Source organism: Berghia stephanieae, chromosome 2 (assembly GCF_034508935.2).
Source record: "Berghia stephanieae isolate SIO BIC M18660-M18661 chromosome 2, UCSD_Bste_1.3, whole genome shotgun sequence".
NCBI classification, from domain to species: Eukaryota; Metazoa; Mollusca; class Gastropoda; order Nudibranchia; family Aeolidiidae; genus Berghia; species Berghia stephanieae.
The window spans coordinates 124,297,650-124,316,940 of NC_088361.1; the positions used below are offsets into that span (position 1 = coordinate 124,297,650).

At 36.3% G+C, this 19,291-nt stretch overlaps 1 protein-coding gene across 2 annotated transcripts in view; it reads left to right on the forward strand.

The window, feature by feature from the left end:
• LOC144966506 (zwei Ig domain protein zig-8-like) overlaps positions 1-19,291 on the forward strand; it is a 363,782-nt gene that overhangs the window by 166,208 nt on the left and 178,283 nt on the right. For both annotated transcript variants that reach the window (XM_078903125.1, XM_078903126.1), the window contains exons 4-5: positions 16,587-16,722; positions 17,296-17,660. In XM_078903125.1, the coding sequence (XP_078759251.1) occupies positions 17,483-17,660 (178 nt within the window). In that variant the 5' untranslated portion in view covers positions 16,587-16,722; positions 17,296-17,482. The remainder of the gene's footprint in view (positions 1-16,586; positions 16,723-17,295; positions 17,661-19,291) is intronic.

Below are 19,291 nucleotides of genomic sequence, written 5' to 3' on the forward strand. Positions count from 1 at the left end.
AGTTGTCTGTTTGTTACATTGTTTATTTTATTTATCAGTTTGTTTATTTGCTTATTTATTTCTTTGTCTGTTGTAAATTTGTTTATTTATTTATTTTTCTAATTTCTTATATGTTTATTCATTTTCTTTTGTCTGCTATTTATCTATTTGTCTATTTGTATGTTCCTTTATTCCCGAGAGAAATTGTGATATAAAACAAATCTTACTTTAATCAAAAGATTTGTTCTTCTATAATTATCAAGCCTCACATTTGCTTAAGTCAATTAAAGAACTGACTTGTTTTTCATATTCTGAATTGAAATTAAATATTACTAAATGATTTCACGCAAGAATCCTGAAAAAAAACAAAAAAACCAGAAATTAATTTACAGCATTTTGTTGAATCCCCCTCCCTTCAATTTGATTTAATAAAAAGATTAATGTCAATATGACAAGAGGAATAAACTTAATTCAATCACAATCGGGTGAATTATATGGAAATTATATGGCAAATTTTCGAATAAGAAAACCATATAAAAAACAATGAGAAGTTCGGGTTTCTTTCAAGGGTTATCAAATGATATCAAAAAAATATTACAACCGCCTCTGAACACAATATTGCCATTTTCTGAAGAAAAAAAAAACAATAAACAAACTCTATTTAATATTTTGGCCAGAAAACTCGTCCTTCAAATATCGATCGATTAAATTGACTCTCATTGGCAAACATTTCCAAACATAGGACTTCGGCCAAGTCCCAGGTTCGAGAGTTTTTTTTTTTTTTTCCAAAATGAGAGTTATTTTAATCGATTGATATTTGAAGGACAAATTTTCTGGCCAAAATTGTAAATATGTTTTTTATTTCAGAGTATGAGAGAATAGGAATGTTACTACTATTGAAACGACTCTTATTTAAATATTGATTAATGCTTGTAATTCAGACAAAGAACAGGTCTGGCCTGGAACGATTGAGGACAGCAATTCAGAGAGAGAGAGAGGGAGGGAGAGAGAGAGGGAGAGAGAGAGACAGTAGAGAGAGAGAGAGACAGTAGAGAGACAGTAGAGAGAGAGAGAGACAGTAGAGAGAGAGACAGTAGAGAGAGAGAGAGACAGTAGAGAGAGAGACAGTAGAGAGAGAGACAGTAGAGAGAGAGACAGTAGAGAGAGAGAGACAGTAGAGAGAGAGAGACAGTAGAGAGAGAGAGACAGTAGAGAGAGAGACAGTAGAGAGAGAGAGAGTAGAGAGAGAGAGACAGTAGAGAGAGAGAGAGAGAGAGACAGTATATATATATATATATATATATATATATATAGAGAGAGAGAGAGAGAGAGAGTAGAGAGAGAGAGACAGTAGAGAGAGAGAGACAGTAGAGAGAGAGAGAGAGAGAGAGGGAGAGAGAGAGAGAGAGAGAGAGAGAGAGAGAGTAAGAAGGACTTTAATTCTTTAACGACGAGATTGAATGTCATTGAAATCCTTCAAATATCCATCCTTACCCTCCCCCTCCCCCACCCCACGCCACCCAACATCCCTTTCACCTATTTATCTGATTATAACTACATAGTTGAACGTCATTACTATAAAGACAACAATATCTACGATGCAACTCGGAAATCTTCGTGAATTTTATAAAAAATAATCAGATTTAATAGTGCAGCATGTGGTATTGTCGCATTCGAACAGGAAGGTCCAGTGTTCGAATCCCACTCTGAAATGGCGCATAGTTGAGTCCTTGGAAAAGGCTCTTTACTCACATTCTCTTACCGTATTTAAATACCTGGCCGTTAACAGCTTTATATTTGTCGGAAAAACAATTGCAATATCTCCTAACAGGCGTCATGTCTCGTCCTACATGTTAAGTGTTCATGTTGGTAAGGGACCCTTTGTAAAAGCACATTAAAACGTTTAGTGGATATTGAACTATATAAAAGCCCACTGAAATTTGAGATTATAGTGAAATCGACCCTTGCCAGTAAAGGGTTAAATAGAGGCCAAAGAAAGTGTTTCTATAATGTACTTTCCCCTTTGAATTATTGAGGAGACGGCGTTTCCCCTGAACGCTTTTGAGAAATGGCTACATTTTTGTTTTTGGGTACAGATAACCGTAAACAGACGTCGTGTAATGTTTGCACAGTTCAACAATGGAGGAAAAACTTCCCAACTAAGCGAGAAGTCTATAGAAATAAATGTATTAAATGAGAGCATTTATAGCGCAATATTTAATAAACGTGCTCAAAGCGCTTTACAAGGGGTCGCTAGCCTCAGCAACACATAACATGCAGGACGAGACATGACACCTGTTTGGCGATATTGCAATTTTTTTCCAATAGAAACAAAACTGTTAACGGCCAGGTACTCTTTTTACACCTGAGTACGGCGAGAGAATGTGGGTAAAGAGCCTTTTCCAAGGAGTCAACCATGCGCCCCTCAGAGCTGGACTCGAACCAAGGACCTTCCGATCCGAAGGCGAGTGTCACATCACAAGACCACATAGTCATTGTATTACAACAATAGAATAAATTATAGGGAATGAGATTCGCTGAAGAGTAGCGTCCCTTGATTGGACGTCACCCATAGTCTGTGACGTCACGGCGGAAAAGTTATTAGAGAGAGAACGTCATTTTGGTTGTGCGCATGCGTCTCTCGTCCTCGCTCCCGGTGAAAGCGGCTTGAGACACTTCAAAACCAAATATACGTTCTCTCTGTAAGGTGACGTCCAATCAAGGGACGCTACTCTTCCGCTAAGCTCATTCCCTATATAGAATTAAAGAAATGCAGCTGGTGCTGGATCCCTAACAACATGATTCTTAGGATTCAATAGTCTGATGTCACGTCCGCCCAGCAACGAGCAGCTTGGTTCTAAACAAAGAAAATCGGTACTTTTTATTCTTCATGCTGGCTAGAATTTTTCACATGTCATAATGTGATCAGAATGTATAAAAGTCAAAACATGATCAGATTTATAATGTTTTTATCCTCTGGATACACTTTTATGCTCGTTGGAGAAGTATTTCATAAGGGCGTCCGCCATTGTTCCGATAGTTTAGAACCAGTTACTAAGTTACTATGCGTCATTACGAGGGAAGTGACGTCACGACTGTTGAAGACTTTAACGCTTGAGATATTTAAAACAGCATACACAAACTTCGTTCACTTTTTTTTTCGCCGCTGGCTCAGTGGCACAGTATCTCGTCTTCTCGCAAAAATCAAGCAATGTTATGCGGAGTTAGTAGTCTAATGGGTGACAGTCAGAGTAAAAATATCTGGTTCAGGTGCTGTGTCCGTGGTTAAGGCACTTAAACACATTACTCCACTCGGCTCAAGTGTGAATGTCACCTGGCTTTAGGCATAGACGAAAATTGTAAGGACACCTAACAAATGACTTGTACAGTACGAAATGGAAATAAGGTTTCACACGTCCTGTATGAGAAATAATGGAAGCATTCTAAAGCGCTATTTGAATGTTCATATCTATTTAAAACGTTCATTTTCATTCATACTTTTCTTTTTCAGTCGCAGAGTTATTCAATTCACCGTAAAACCATAGTTTACATACGTAATCCTATTATTGCCACCATTTATTTATTAGTTTACCAGTTATTATTTAATTTACTTTCATTTTGAGTTTTTTTCCCCGGATATCATACAACCTTCGAAGACATCACGTGACCACACGAGACTCCAAGAACAAAAAAACCCCCCAAAAACCTGAGAACAGTCTGCAAACAGCCAGACAGACAGACAGTATATGCAAATTAGTTTCACTTAGAGTTTTGTGATGAACTGTTTTCCCATACGTGCCCGTCTGTGAGATGGGTTTAGCGGTTGATGGCTGTTCCTTGTTTGAAGATAAGGTGTCAAGAGCCAGAGCTGAGAGAGGGGACATTATAAACTGTGTAAACTCTATCTGTCACACGAGAACGACCTGAAGGCAGTCAAAAGCAATAGAATAAAATTAATTAAATCGATAAAACAAACAGCTCGGATTAAATGGCAAAAAAAAAAAAGTCGGTTTGATGCAGTCCGAGATAGTCTTGGTATTAGGCTGGCTATGTAGTCTAGTGGTCCTGGATTCGAATCTCGTTCTGAGCGGCGCATTGTTGAGTCTTTGGAAAAGGCTCCTTACTCACACTCTCTCGCCTTACTCGAGTATAAAATGGGTACCTGGCCGTTAACAACATTGCCTTTGTATGAAAAAAAAAATGTTAACGGGCCTAAGAGGCGTCTAGTTTTGTCCTATATATTAAGTGTAGCTGTTGGCTAGGGACCCCTTGTAAAGCGCAAGAGAGCGAATCTCGATAGGACTAATGACATAACTTGTTTTCGAAAAGCTAACCACCTATATTTGTCCGAGCGGGCTTGGTGGAAGGGGGGGGGGGGGGGGGGGTGTCAAAAATCCCACGTTTGTATTGGTAAAAAAACCTGCTGGTTAATTAGTTATTCACCGATCAAGGCACTGAAGCCGGTGATAAACACATTGACTCAATCGAATGTATAAAGTTGACGTAACTCATCTCTTTATTTTTGTTTTTATACCGAAAGTTGATAGATTATTTCTCATAAATTCTCTCAAGCGGACCAAAAAAAATAAAAATAAATAAAAAACAAAAAAACTACAAGGGTTCGACATAGTTTTGAGTTTTGAGTATTTAAAATATTCATCCGGCGGGAAGAAATGGTGTATATTTTGCTTAAATGGATACTTTCGATGAAATGAGGACAATAAATACAAAATAAATTAAAATAAAATAAAATGTATTCTGTCGTTAAATTCTTTTTATTTTACTGGCGTTCACGTCAAAAGTGATTCATCCATATTCTATGTAGCTAATCATGTAAAATGTCTCATTCAAATACCACTGTCGAAGCCAGACATAGTCGATCAATGTCACCGTTCCATTCACTGCCCACACTCAATATCGCTTGACCTGTTATCAAAATGAGACATCGGCATTTTGCAAACGACGCCATACACTGCAGAATATTAAAATATTTAATGACGATTTATGCTATTTTTTCAAAGACTGAAAGGAAATTGGTCTTATCAATCAATCACTATTTAAATGACATAATGAAAGAAATAAAACATGCACGCTGAGTCATCCATGCATACTTGTCACCTTTTTGACTCACTCACGATTTTAATGAACGCGCGTGATCATCATCATCATCGACTCAATTCGACCATAACTCTTGATCCACGTGAGTCACACGTGCGTTGGAATCAAATGTGCAAATTTTATCGTCAAGGGAGAAGTTGAGTTCACTGAGAGTCAAAGGCTGCTGGTATTGAAAAAATTTGACAATGAAAGTGAATTAGGATATTTCGATTGCGAGGACCCTTGCCTTGCGGCCAGCAGTAGGGTTTATGCGTGTTGGTGTTGACTTTGGGATCCCTCACAGTGTGTACTGTTCCAATATCGGAATAAGGACGTGCTTCCCTTGTTATCAGGATGGTTTGATTAGATTGGTTAATCCTGCATTTATTCAATTGATTTTGGTATCATTGTTGGTATGTATTTGATAGCTTTATTACTGAATTTCTTGGGTAATATTATTTGTCTAAGAATTATCATTATTACTCTTCCTCCTCCTCCTCCTTCTCCTCCTCCTCCTCCTCCTCCTCCTCCTCCTCCTACTACTACTACTACTACTACTACTACTACTACTACTACTACTACTACTAGTACTGCTACTACTACTACTACTACTACTACTACTACTACTACTACTACTACTAGTACTGCTACTACTACTACTACTACTACTACTACTACTACTACTACTACTACTACTACTACTACTACTACTACTACTACTTATCATCATCATCATCATCATCATCATTACCATCTTCTTCTTTTTCTTTTTCTCAATATTCTTTTTTCCCCTACTTCCTGTCCCTCGTCCTCTTCTTCCTTCGCCTCTTTTTCTCATCCTCCTCAAACTCTGATCGATTTAAATGACCCTCATCTTGGCAAAAAATCTCAAACTTAGGATCCCGGAGATACCAGATTAATTTTAATCGATCGATATTTTAAGGACTTGTTCTCTGGTCAGATTTTAAAATTTCTTTTTTAAAAATACAGAGTACGCAGTTAATTGGTTAAATCAAGGTAACTAATACCTCAATAAAGATAAAGAAAAATGCTCGCTCTCTTTAACGCTGACAATCAATTTAACTAAGATATAACTTGGATAACGTATATATATATATATATATATATATATATATATATATATATATATATATATATATATATTTCCCTTTATTCGTCCAAATGGGACGAAATGTGTTTCTAGGGTCTATTCCAAGGGAAGACTGGAATAACACAGGCGTTAGCCGCAGTGCAGCGCCGCAAATTGAACTAGAGCGAGGCCACACAGCGCAGCAGCAGGTGGTTAAACACGGTACATTTCGGTTACGAAGCAAAAACCTTAAGAGGGGCATATTATAAAAAAACAAGTTTACTATCAGTTTCATTGTTCTGTAATACTGCTTTAGTACGATTAATACTGATAGTGACTCTCACCGACTCAAAACGGTGATGAATAGGACATTAAAAAGTGGATTTATATTCTTAGTCCTACATAGAGTTAATAAACTATCCTCATTAGAATTTTCCTCTCTCAGAAATTTTAGTAACGTCAGAACGTCAGAAACACGATTGTAGTTTGTTCTGTATGTTGGCCTACTGTCTATTGTTTTGTTTATATATATATATATATATATATATATATATATATATATATATATATATATATTATATATATATCTTTCTCTCTCTCTCTCTCTCTCTCTCTCTTTCCTTCTTTCTTTTTCTCTCTCTATCTCTCTCTCCTTCTCTCTCCTTATATATTTCTCTTTCTCTCTCCTTATCTCTCTCTCTTTCTCTCTCTCTCTCTCTCTCTCTCTCTCTCTCTCTCTCTCTCTCTCTCTTTCTCGTGTTATCGTATCAGTCACAAGTCCATGAAAATTTCAACGACGACATCTGTATACTCTTAAAGTCTCAACTTCTTCTAAACTCCCTCTTGCAATTCTCTGCTAGACTTCAATTAGTGAACAAAAAATTCCGAAGGCTTTTCATTATGCAAATTAAGGCTGATAAGACGTTCGAAGTGGGTGATATTGATGTCTTTGCGCGTATGTACGTCTATGTGTGTATATGTGTGTGTTTGTGTTTGTGTGTATGTGTGTGTTTGTATGTGGGTGAGAGAGAAAAAGAAAGAAAGAAAGAACGAGAGAGAGAGAGAGAGAGAGAGAGAGAGAGAGAGAGAGGGGGGAGGGATTGGTAGATGGAGAAAGAGAACAAGTGAAGGCAATGGTTAAGAGGCAGGGAATAAGAGAGAAAAGATCAACCGTATTAGATCGAGAGAGAGAGAGAGAGAGAGAGAGAGAGAGAGAGAGAGAGAGAGAGAGAGAGATAGGCGGGGGGGGGGGGGGGGGGAGCAGGAGAGCGGTAGGTGTAGTCATAGAGAAAGGGGTTGGGATACAAAGAATGAGAGAGATAGAAAGGAAGGGGGGGGGGGAGGGGGGAGGGGAGAGGGTAATACTTTAAAAGGTTATAAGAAGTGACACACACACACACACACACACACACACACACACACACACCGAGAGAGATAGAGAAAGAGAGAAAGAAATAAAGAAAGAAAGAGAGAGAGAGAGAGAGAAAGAGAGAGAGAGAGAGAGAGAGAGAGAGAGAGAGAGAGAGTGTGTGTAACTGTGTGTTTGTATATAAGATATATATATATATATATATATATATATATATATATATATATATAGAGAGAGAGAGAGAGAGAGAGAGAGAGAGAGAGAGAGAGAGAGAGAGAGGGAGAGATAGAGATGCTGCTTATAATTAGTCGGGTTATAATTATTGTTGTCTGAAACATGAATCAATGTTTATTATCTACCCAATTGATTCCCTGTCAATACGACTGTCTACTCTGCTGTACTCTGGCAAATCCAATTTAAAATTTGGCCAGAAAACTCGTCCTTCAAATATCGATCTATTTAAATGAACCTCAATGACCCTTAAACCTGTGACTTCGCGAAGGGCGATCTTTCTTTCCAAATTTTTAAATACACGTTGTGTGGCTACGTGGTCTTGTGGTATGACACTCGCTTTCGGATCGGAAGGCCCTGGGTTCGAGCCCGCTCTGCGCATAGGTGAGTCCTTGGAAAAGACTCTTTACTAACATTTTCTCACCATTCTTAAGTATAAAATGAGTACCTGGCCGTTAACAGCGTTGTCTCTGTCGGAAAAATTGTAATATCGCCTAACAGGCGCCATGTCTCGTTCTATATGTAATATGTTGCTGTTTGTCAGGGACCCCTTGTAAAGCGCCTTGAGCACGTTTAGTTGCGCATATAAAAGCACTAGTGTTTTTCCAGAGTACGGCAGTAAATTAGTTAAAATTAATTTATACAGCTTAACGTATACGTTTTTAATTACGATAATTTCATCGCTCAGGAGTGTCATTTTTGTTTCATAAATTCCCTGTCATATGAATGGAGCCAGAGTTTATTCCGGTATTCGTAGCGTAAAATGTACAGCAACAGTTACTTGCAACTTTTTTGATGGAACACGAGTGTATTGCAAAGGGCTTCCGCTAGATCTAAGATACCCAAATCAATGGTAGATTATCAGGGGGAAAACAAAAAACAAAAGCAAACAAAAAAAAACAACAAAAAAAAAACAAAAACAAAAACAAAAAAAACAAACAAATAATACAAAAACAAAAACAAAACAAAAAAAACAACAACAACAAAAAAAAACCCCAACAACAACAACAAAAAAAAATCAACAAACAAACGAAAAACCCCCAATAAAAACAAATAAAAGAAAAACCAGTTCGTTTGTTCACGAGGCGAGTGGAATCCAAGGGGTCCGAGAATACATGAAAAAAAATCTCTGGTCTTGTGTAATACTATATTTGTCATACTACAATCTACTGAAGAAGCAATTGCGTTTCCTGATTCTACTGACTTTTCTCTCACTGCGTCTCTAAGAATTATAATAAATGCGTATTCATCCATCATACCGTAATTCATTAATATACTGACATGAATTATTATAATATGCATTGAATCCCCCATTCCCCAAATCTGTGACAAAGAACCTGGTAAAAAAATCTACAAAAATGAGAGTATAATGGTTGAAATAGAGTCCAGAGTGATCGATATTGCATCATACTATTGCTCTGCCGTACTCTGAAAATACACGTTGTAAAAATTTTGGCCATAAAACTCGTCCTCCAAATATCTCGTCGATTAAAATGACCCCCATCCTGGCAAAAACTCTCAAACCTAGAATCTTTGAAGACTGATTGAAATCTCAGGTTTGAGAGTTTTTGACAAAATGAGGAGTGATTTTAATCTATGATATTTGGGGCATGAGATCTTGGCCAAACTTTAACAATTTAAAAGAAAAAAGGGTAAAGCAGTGTTCTTTTTGTTGTTTTTGTATGTCTGGCACTGTTGAGAATTGTAGGAGGAAAACATTTGCTGTCCGCTCACGTTAAAGCCTTTGGGAAATTCAGGATGAATAAAAACAAAATGCAATACAATAGGGATTTAGGTGCACAGCACTAGAAAAACGCTTTTTATTTGTTCATTTTCAAATTTCTACTCTCTAGCTATATCGATTTACTTAGATGACCCCCAACTCGTCGAAAATTCTGAAATCAGATTAAATCAAAAGAATTCCCTGGTTCAAAAAAATTGATCGATTGACTTGGGGAATTAAAAGTTTTCTGGCGAAAACGTTAAAAGACATTCATTTTTTGTATAAGGCCTTCGGGTCCTTGAGGGTCGTCTGATTCATAGAAATTATATAGCAATTTGATCATTGGGGTGTGTGTAAGTTGTAAATGGTTTTACATATCATTATAAAGAATGTAGAAACATTATAAACACAACCCACCCCAAAAATAGATTTTTTAAAAACCCCAAAGAAAACAATAAAACAGAGAGAAAAACATTGTAAACACAATCCACCCCAAAATAGATTTCAAAAACAAAAGAAAAGAAAACAATAAAACAGAGAGAAACATAACAAAAACAACAAAAAGACACAGCGAAAAACAAAACAAATTTGAAACTAAACAAAAGGAAACAAAATAATTAAAACAAACAAATAAATTGATTAATAAAACAAAAGGAATGGTGAAAAAATATAAAGAATCCCCTGGGTAACAAGAACAACACGAACAACAACAACAACAACAACAACAACAACAACAACAACATACAGTCTCTCTCTCATCCTCCTACCTCTCTCTTTCTCTCTCTCTCTATCTCTCTCTCTCTCTCTGTCTTTCTTTCTCTCTTTTCACACACACACACACACACGCACACACACACACACACACACACACACTCACACACTCTCTCTCACACACACAAACACTCGCAGACATGCACACGTGTAAAGCACACTTACCAACATATTACAAAAATGCGGTTCACGGGTGTCAGACTGCCATTACATAAATAATGGACAGTTTTGTTGTTGTGGGGAAAACATGTCTGTAGATTTCGTATGCATTCATTGTGTGGTTTCTGTTGTTTATAATAGTGCTGTTATCAATATAATTGTTGCTGTTGTTTTCTATTTGATGATATCTCTATTTTTCTAACCATTTTTATTAGAATTTTTGCTTTTTATCAACGTCATAACAATATTATTTTTGAACAGCCTTCAAGCAAATTTCAAATGACCGGTATATGTATATATATATATATATATTATATATATATATATATATATATATATATATATATGTGTGTGTGTGTAATATTACATTATTAATAATAATGATAATAATAATATAATAATAATAATAATAATAATAATAATAATAATAATATAATAATAATAATAATAATAATAATAATAATAATAATAATATTAATAATAATAATAATGTATACTTTATTCATTAAAAAAAAAAAAAAAATAATAATAATAATAATAATAATAATAATAATAATAATAATAATAATAATAATAATAATAATATATACTTTATTCCTCAAAAAAAAAATAATAAAAAACAAACAATGAACTATCAAGCATTTCTCTATGGCAGGGAAAGACTATTATTTTCCATGCCGGTCTATATTTGTTCCCATAATTCAATAGGGAAAATTATAGGCGATCACGACCAGGCAATGGGATAAATAAATAAACAAACAGAAATCAAAATTGATACAAGATTCATTGAGTATAAAACAAAAACAGCAACATCGACACAGAACCCCCAACAAAATAACGAAAGAAAGCAACATGTTTTTAGAAGAATAAAAAATATTTAAAAAGTAAAATTGTTACTCATTTCCTTTATCTAGTATTATATCGGCATGAACTTCATGAAGAAAATTGAGTTTAAATTTGAAATGAGTAAATGTAGGAATTTTAATTCATTTAGAGTTTCAGAGATAAAACCCACTCTCTCAATGAATGAAACCTAAATATTTATAGATGGAACAACTTGACGTCACTCAGCTAGCTTTTATTGTCTTTATACAGTCACTTTAATGATTAGTCCTCACAAAATGTTATCAATCAGACTGTTAACGGTTAAGGTGACACATAGTTTTGAGTATTGGTACGTTATATCCGGCTGGCGGGTGTTGTGAGTACTTTACCTAAGCGCATCACATCAATTTATTAATCTTAAAATATACTTTTTATCCATCAGGTTTATCACGAGATTATACCATTTGAGATGGTTGGTCGATTATGGTTGATAAGTAGAAATTTTGTAGGTGAAAATCATCCTCGTAATAATGTCTCCACAAGGATAGGATGACCCCTGACCCCTAGAGTCATCATCATCCCACAAAATGTGCTAATTACTACATTACTTTATTCTTGTGTCGGATCTGATGGGAACAGTATCGATTCTGGAACGGGCGAAACAGTAGGTCACTGGTATGGCGGCACTGTCTTTGGATAAGAAAAAAAAAGAGCTTTTATCCACTGTATCCACTAAACCAGCTCAAAGCCATCCCTGACCAACAGAGCAGTTATCATGTTATAATACATATGACATAAGACATGACACCTGTTAGACAATATTACAATTTTTTTCCCTGGAAAGTGAGTTGAGCAGGCACTTATGTTGATAATAACAAGAAATGAAGTGAGTAGGAAAGTGCCAGAAGAGAATATAAACTTCGCGGCGGCGATGGGGGCTCGAACCCGCGACCTTACTGGTAGGACAGCTCCGCCTGGCCGGGGAGATCGTGATTCTACCGTATGAGCTATTCAAGACTGTTAATGGCTAGGTACTCATTTTTCACTTAGTACGGTTTGAAAATGTAAGTAAAGTAAAGTAAAATTGTAATAATAATGGTTAGAAAAATAGAGATATCATCAAATAGAAAACAACAGCAACAATTATATTGATAACAGCACTATAAACAGCAGAAACCACACAATGAATGCATACGAAATGGAAAGACATGTTTTCCCCACAACAACAAAACTGTCCATTATTTATGTAATGGCAGTATAACACCCGTGAACCGCATTTTTCCAGAGCGGGACACGAATCCAGGACCTTCCAATCCGAAGGCCAGTGCCATACCACTAGACCACATAGCCGCACATAGAAGGTCTCTGGCTTGATTCGATTTTAGAAGATATTTCTTTCTAAATTCATTCGTCAAATTTTTAAAAAGTCCCTTGCTTATTGTGAGGTTTTTATAAAAATTCATTTGGGACATTTAATTGAATCTTTTTTCCAAGAGCCACGAAAAAGAAACATCCATCTACTGGGATTCGAAGACAAGACAATTCTATCCAATAGCCATTGTCATGAATTAGATTTGCTCTAGATTTGCTCTATGTGGGCTATGTGGTCTTGTGGTATGACACTCGCTTTCGGATCGAAAGGTCCTGGGTTCGAGCCTCACGCTCGGCGCATAGTTGAGTCCTTGGAAAAGGCTCTTTACTCACATTCTCTCACCGTACTCAGGTGTAAAATGAGTACCTGGCCGTTAACAGCGTTGTCTTTGTCCGAAAAATTGTAATATCGCCTAACAGGCGGCATGTCCCGTCCTACAATTTAAATGTTGCTGTTCCGACGTGAACTTAGTTGTAGGTCTGATAACCCAAACTGTTATGGGCTAATCGATGTAATGGAAATACTCTCAAACCAACGCAAACTATTTTGAGATTTAAAAAAAAAACCCAAAAAATCTTGAGCTTTTATATAGAGCAATATCCACTAGAGGTCCCTGGCCAACAGCAACGCTTAGGATGTTACATGACGCCTATTAGGCGATATCACATTTTTTCCGGACAGAGACAACGCTGTTAACGCCATGTACTCATTTTACACCTGAGTACGGTGAGAGAATGTGAGTAAAGTGAAATTTCCAAGGACTAACTATGCGCCGAACCAGGCTCGAGCCCAGGTCCTTCCAATTCGAAAGCGAGTGTCATACCACAAGACCACAGAGCCGCGCATATTATCCATTACAACAACGTTAAAACGAGCCCATAATTGCGCCCGGTTATTAGACATGCGAATGATATGTTCATTTCGCTCTTTTGGTTTTCTCAAACCCTGAGACCAGAGCATTCACAATACTATCTGTCCTCTTTGTCTGTACACCACGTTCTCATAAACAGTAAACACTTTACCATGATATTAAAACTCGCGGGATTGTTGCATCTCTGGGGAAAGAATTCGGTCAAGCTCACAATAATGAAGACAGATTTCGCGCTTCCTTGGGGATTTGAAAGCGTGCAGATATGAGATAAAGACGATTTAACCTTGCTCTTTCCTATTGCACGTTTTACTCATTTACTTGTATTTGTCAGTGTTTGACGTGTGCATTGCCCAATAACGGTAGATAGTCAGATTTTACGCGATATTCAAGATTGGAATTGACAAGAAACAGAATGCATGGACCACCTTTTCCAATAATTGTCATTCATCCAAATCTTGATCTTATTAAACATTGCTTGACTTTTTTTTTGCAAGACGAAGCTAGCTCTGTACCGCCCGACCAAGGATGCCTCAACAAATGAAAGTGAAATTTTGATCCATCCGGTCTGCCTAATGAATCATAGTATCATTGTTATATTGCTATGAATATTTTGAAAACTGTCAAAATGTGCTATTTATGAAACTTCCATTCGATTTAATTGTTTTTCTGGTTGGATTCAACGTTTTTATTTAAGCATTCTCTCCAGAACGCGTTATGACAACCGTTTATGAGACAAGCAAAGATTTTCAATTCTAAATGGTTATATTTATGAAAACAGATTATCATAATTCAACATTTTCGCTTTGAAAAGTTTTTTATTTGCCTTTAATCGGTAAATCTAACGTCTGGCGAGGAAATGGAATTAATTATAATTGAAGCGCCAATCCCTGCAGTCAACACTGAAAACATCGCGAGGAGTCCTCAACACTATTAGACAATGAAAATATGTTTTTAGTCTTCCTTTGAATCTTTCGTAGACTGTCGTCGCTCTAAGATCGCGTGGTAAATTATTCCAGATTGTTGTTGGTCCTTTGTGTTTTAAAGATCTAGTTCCTATTGCTTTCAGATGTGTTCGTGGGATAAATTATAGGAGTATTGTGTTGCCTACCGATCTAAGTAAGCCCCGGAAGGTTCGTTTTATATCTAGTATTTTGTAGGTCATCTACTTTTCTCACGGCTACCAATGTAGTATGTGCTGAAGATCGGACGCATTACTTTTCCTTGTTTTGTTAAAAATCAAATAGTCCCAGGTGAAAAATCTCTCAACTATCAAAGTTATCAACTTAGACAAAGAATGTCCTGGAGTCATGGAGTCTCATTAATTTATCATAGAGGAACTGCGTTTTTTCTCAACACATATATCAAATTATTTAAAGCGAGGCATCAATCCATTTTACCGCTAGGGTTTACTGTATTGAGATGTCTTATAAGAACTTTATAATATATCTCCTTGCAGTCACACAATGCTGCTGCTTCCGTTAATATTAGGTGAACCTGAAAATACATTGAATTTTGTTTGATTGGATCGAGTGGAATGCTAGTAAATCGTTCTCATTTCATCTATTTCCACTACAGGATAGAAGAATACAATGTCCTAATATTGCATCCTCGACGCTTTAATATTTTGGATTCAGTTTTCTATTGTGAATTATTTAGATACGATCAAGCATTGATAAGCAAGGTAATGTTTTAATCTCTATTATTATTGGAAAGAGATTGCCTTGTTCTATCATGCAATATGAAGTGAAAAAGAAAGATACGCATTCTAGTGTAGCATCTGTTTTTGATAGTACTATTACTACTACCACTACTACTACCACCACCACCACCACTACTACTACTACTACTACTACTACTACTACTACTACTACTACTACTACTACTACTACTACTACTACTACTACTACTATCCAGACAAACATAATTCCGGTTTGAGGTGATGGTTTACAAATTATGAAAATGCGAAGCCAGTTTGAGAAAGTAATAACTTTTATTTATTCTACGTTGTAATGAATAGAGATCAACCCAAAAGTATCATTTCTGTAATTATTTAAGTTGACGCCTCTTTGTTAATACTTTTAGACAGCCTGCTAGTTATTAGTTCTCACTAAATTATATCAATCAGACTATCGATGTTGTGCGCTTGGTAAGAAACTCACAACATTGCCATCCGGAAATATAACGGACCAACACACAATACTATGTGTAATCTTGAACGTTTATAGTCTGGATAATACAGATTAGTGAGAACAACTCATAAGCATGGATGGCAAAAAACAATAACAAAGACCTGAGTGACGTCAACTTCGATCTATCTATTAACGTTGGCGAATACTGTAAGTACTTTACCTTAACGCGTTGCATGAGAGTGTTCATTTTCTTATAACGAGTACATCCTGACATAATACCGAATTGAGACGATGGACCACATAAGGTGAAAGCTGATCATCTATTTGGTTGGCAAAAAAAAAACAACAGCAAAAAAACAAAAAAACAAAAACAAAACAAAACAAACAAAACAAAACAAAACAAAACAAAAGACTGTTACATTAATTTATTTTTCAAATCAGCATCTATATCACGCAATATCAACTAAACATTCTCAGAGCGCATAACAAGGGATCCCAAGCCAACAACAACATCTAACATGTACGAAGAGACATTTTGCCTATTAAGTGTTATTAGTATTTTTCGACAGAGACAATGTTGTATAATTTTACACCTGAGTGCGGTGAGATAATTTGAGAAAAGAGCATCTTCCAATGAATCAACTTTACGTTGCCCATAGTGGATTCGAACTTGAAAATTTCTGATTTTTGTACGCATGCGAGTATCATACAACAAGACCACAAATCTAGAAAAAGAAAACAAGAAAAAAAAGACAACCCTCCCCCCAAAAACCCCAACAAATAAGCAACAAAAAAAAAAAAAAAAAAAAAAACAAAACAAAAAAAAAACAAAACAAAAAACAAAAAACAAAAACAAAACAAAGCAAACAAACAAACCGCACTAGAACTTCAATCTATTTTTATACTGTTTCAAACGGATCAAACAAACATCATCATTACTTATACCTTTTTTTCCTCCTTTCCCCCACAGAGTTTACATCAGACTTTCACGGTAAATCAACCACTGTGGATGTTATAATCAACGGTAACCAGAGAGACTGGAATTGCATATGACGCCTGATTTGACACGTCCGTCAATGCGACAAAGGACTTCATTTCAATAGAGGGTAAATTTATAGTGGTGAAAACACCACTAGAAAGCCTGTTTGTTTGGATCAAGTATTGTTAACGCACTCACACCGGTAGTGAAATAGTCAATCGAAATGTTCCATTTCCATTCGTATCTAGTTTTGTGATTGATATTAAATTAAATATGTAAATGGCCAGCTTTTTGCTTTAATTGTTTAAATCAACATATTTTATTTTAAATTTCCATTTAAAAACATTAACTAGTAAGCAACTGACGTGTAGGAATTATTTTAAAATATGTGCATGTAAAGACACATCTTCTCTAAACTGTATTGATTTCAGAAGGTGACTTAAAAATTAAAGATGATATGAAAAATTATTTATCTATCTAATTATAACAAAAAAAACTTTTTAGCACATCAAGAAATTATCTATGTCAGTTTTCTCCAATAAAATATCAAACTTAACCCAAGTCAATTGTTTTTGGTTATATTATAAAAATGATAATTTCAACATCAAAATAATCACGACTTTATACAGTTTGAGCAGATGGGTCAGAATGTTTCAACGGTATAATTTTGATTTTTTTCCTATTATTTCTAACAATTCAGGAAAGCATATAATTTTTTTAAAGTTTCAACTAGTAAAAAAATCATTTCACTTAACAATGTGAAAGAAAAACCATTTTAGTTTGCGAAAACTATGTCGAAAGAGTATTCAGATTCGTGTATCATCGGATTATTATTATTATATAGCAAAGATAGACAATTTTGGAAGTTGTCGTAAGACGTACTAGCTATGGAATACGCGAGTCCAGGGGTGTTTTGGTGGTGGATCAGAATTCTAGTGACTGTGTATGTGGTAGTTCTTGGACAAGTCATGGAGGTAACCCAAGCTGACAGACAAAGACAGCATCATCATCCACGTCACGGCGACCATTATCAGTCGGACACCTATCATCATCAACAATTTTATGGTGAGTCCATCCATCCATCCACCCTCCTTCTCTTGTCCTCTTCCTCCTCTCCCTCCTCCTCCTCCTCAGCCTCTTCCTCCTCCTAATCCTCCTTTTCTACTTCTTCATTTCTTCTTCATGTCTTCTTCTTCTTCTTCTTCTTCTTCTTCTTCTTCTTCTTCTTCTTCTTCTTCTTCTTCTTCTTCTTCTTCTTCTTCTTCTTCTTCTTCTTCTTCTTCTTCTTCTTCTTCTTCTTCTTCTTCTTCTTCTTTCCTTCTTCTTCTTCTTCTTCTTCTTCTTCTTCTTCTTCTTCTTCTTCTTCTTCTTCCTCTTCTTCTTCTTCTCCTCCTCCTCCTCTCCTCCTCCTCCTCCTCCTCCTCCTCCTTCTTCTTCTTCTTCTTCTTCTTCTTCTTCTTCTTCTTCTTCTTCTTCTTCTTCTTCTTCTTCTTCTTCTTCTTCTTCTTCTATTTCTTCTTCACTATCTTCTCTTCCTCCAATGTCTTCATTATTTTTGGTCTCCTCCTTTTTATCTTCCTCCTCCTCTAAGCATTGTTACTCCTCCTTTAAAATCGCTTTCTTCATCGTCATTACTTTTTTCTGTTTTATTCTCTCCGCCTCCTACTCTTCTTTCTCCATTTTGATATTTTCCTTTTCATCCATCATCATTATCATCATCATCATCATCATCATCATCATCATCATCATCATCATCATCATCATCAGCATCATCATCAAAACTCTACCACCTCCCCACCATCTCCAACAGTAGCCTCCTCACAACATCCATCTTAAAAACACAAGCGCACCATCCCTATCATCAAACCCCTTTCTGTACTCACCACGGTTCTTTCTGGCCTTGCATCAAACATTCAGGCACACCACAGCACTCATCTCCCCTGTTTTCATTACCAATGTAAGACATCATCCAGATCAACGATCATCGCTTAGTTCCATATTTATGATATATTCATAAAGAACGCGACACCATAATCATAATCATAGACGATAGTATGGGAATGAGAACTCAACTGTGTTGGCGAAGTATCCACCATCCACTTTGTGTTTCTTGGCAATAGATATTGATATAATACAAGATTACCGTTGAGTCTTGCTTTTTCAATCGAACGCCGCCTTTAAGCGTTCGAGTTCGGCCATTATAGGATCGGAAATAAGCGTTTTATCGAAATGGCACAACTTTAGCTCCACAACTATCTTGACTTAAAGAAGAACTGTATTGTCTTTAGTTTTGCGCGAATAAAGACGCTCGTTGTATAAATCTATTATCTTGTCATTTTGGCCACCAACTCTTCACAGCCAGTCGTTAACCACTCCCCTTTAACTGTCGCACTTTGGAAAACCACGCATTAATGCGGCTATGTGGTCTTGTGGTATGGCACTCGCTTTTGGATCGGAAGTTCCTGGGTTCGAGCCTCGCTCGGCGCATAGTTGAGTCCTTGAAAAAGGCTCTTTACTCACATTATCTCACAGTACTCAGGTGTAAACTGAGTACCTGGCCGTTAACAACGTTGTCTCTTTCCGAAAAAAATTATAATATCGCCTAACAGGCGTCATATCCCGTCCTAAATGTTCAATGTAGCTCTTGGCTAGGGACCCATTGTAAAGCCCTCTGAGCACGTTTAGTGGATATTGCG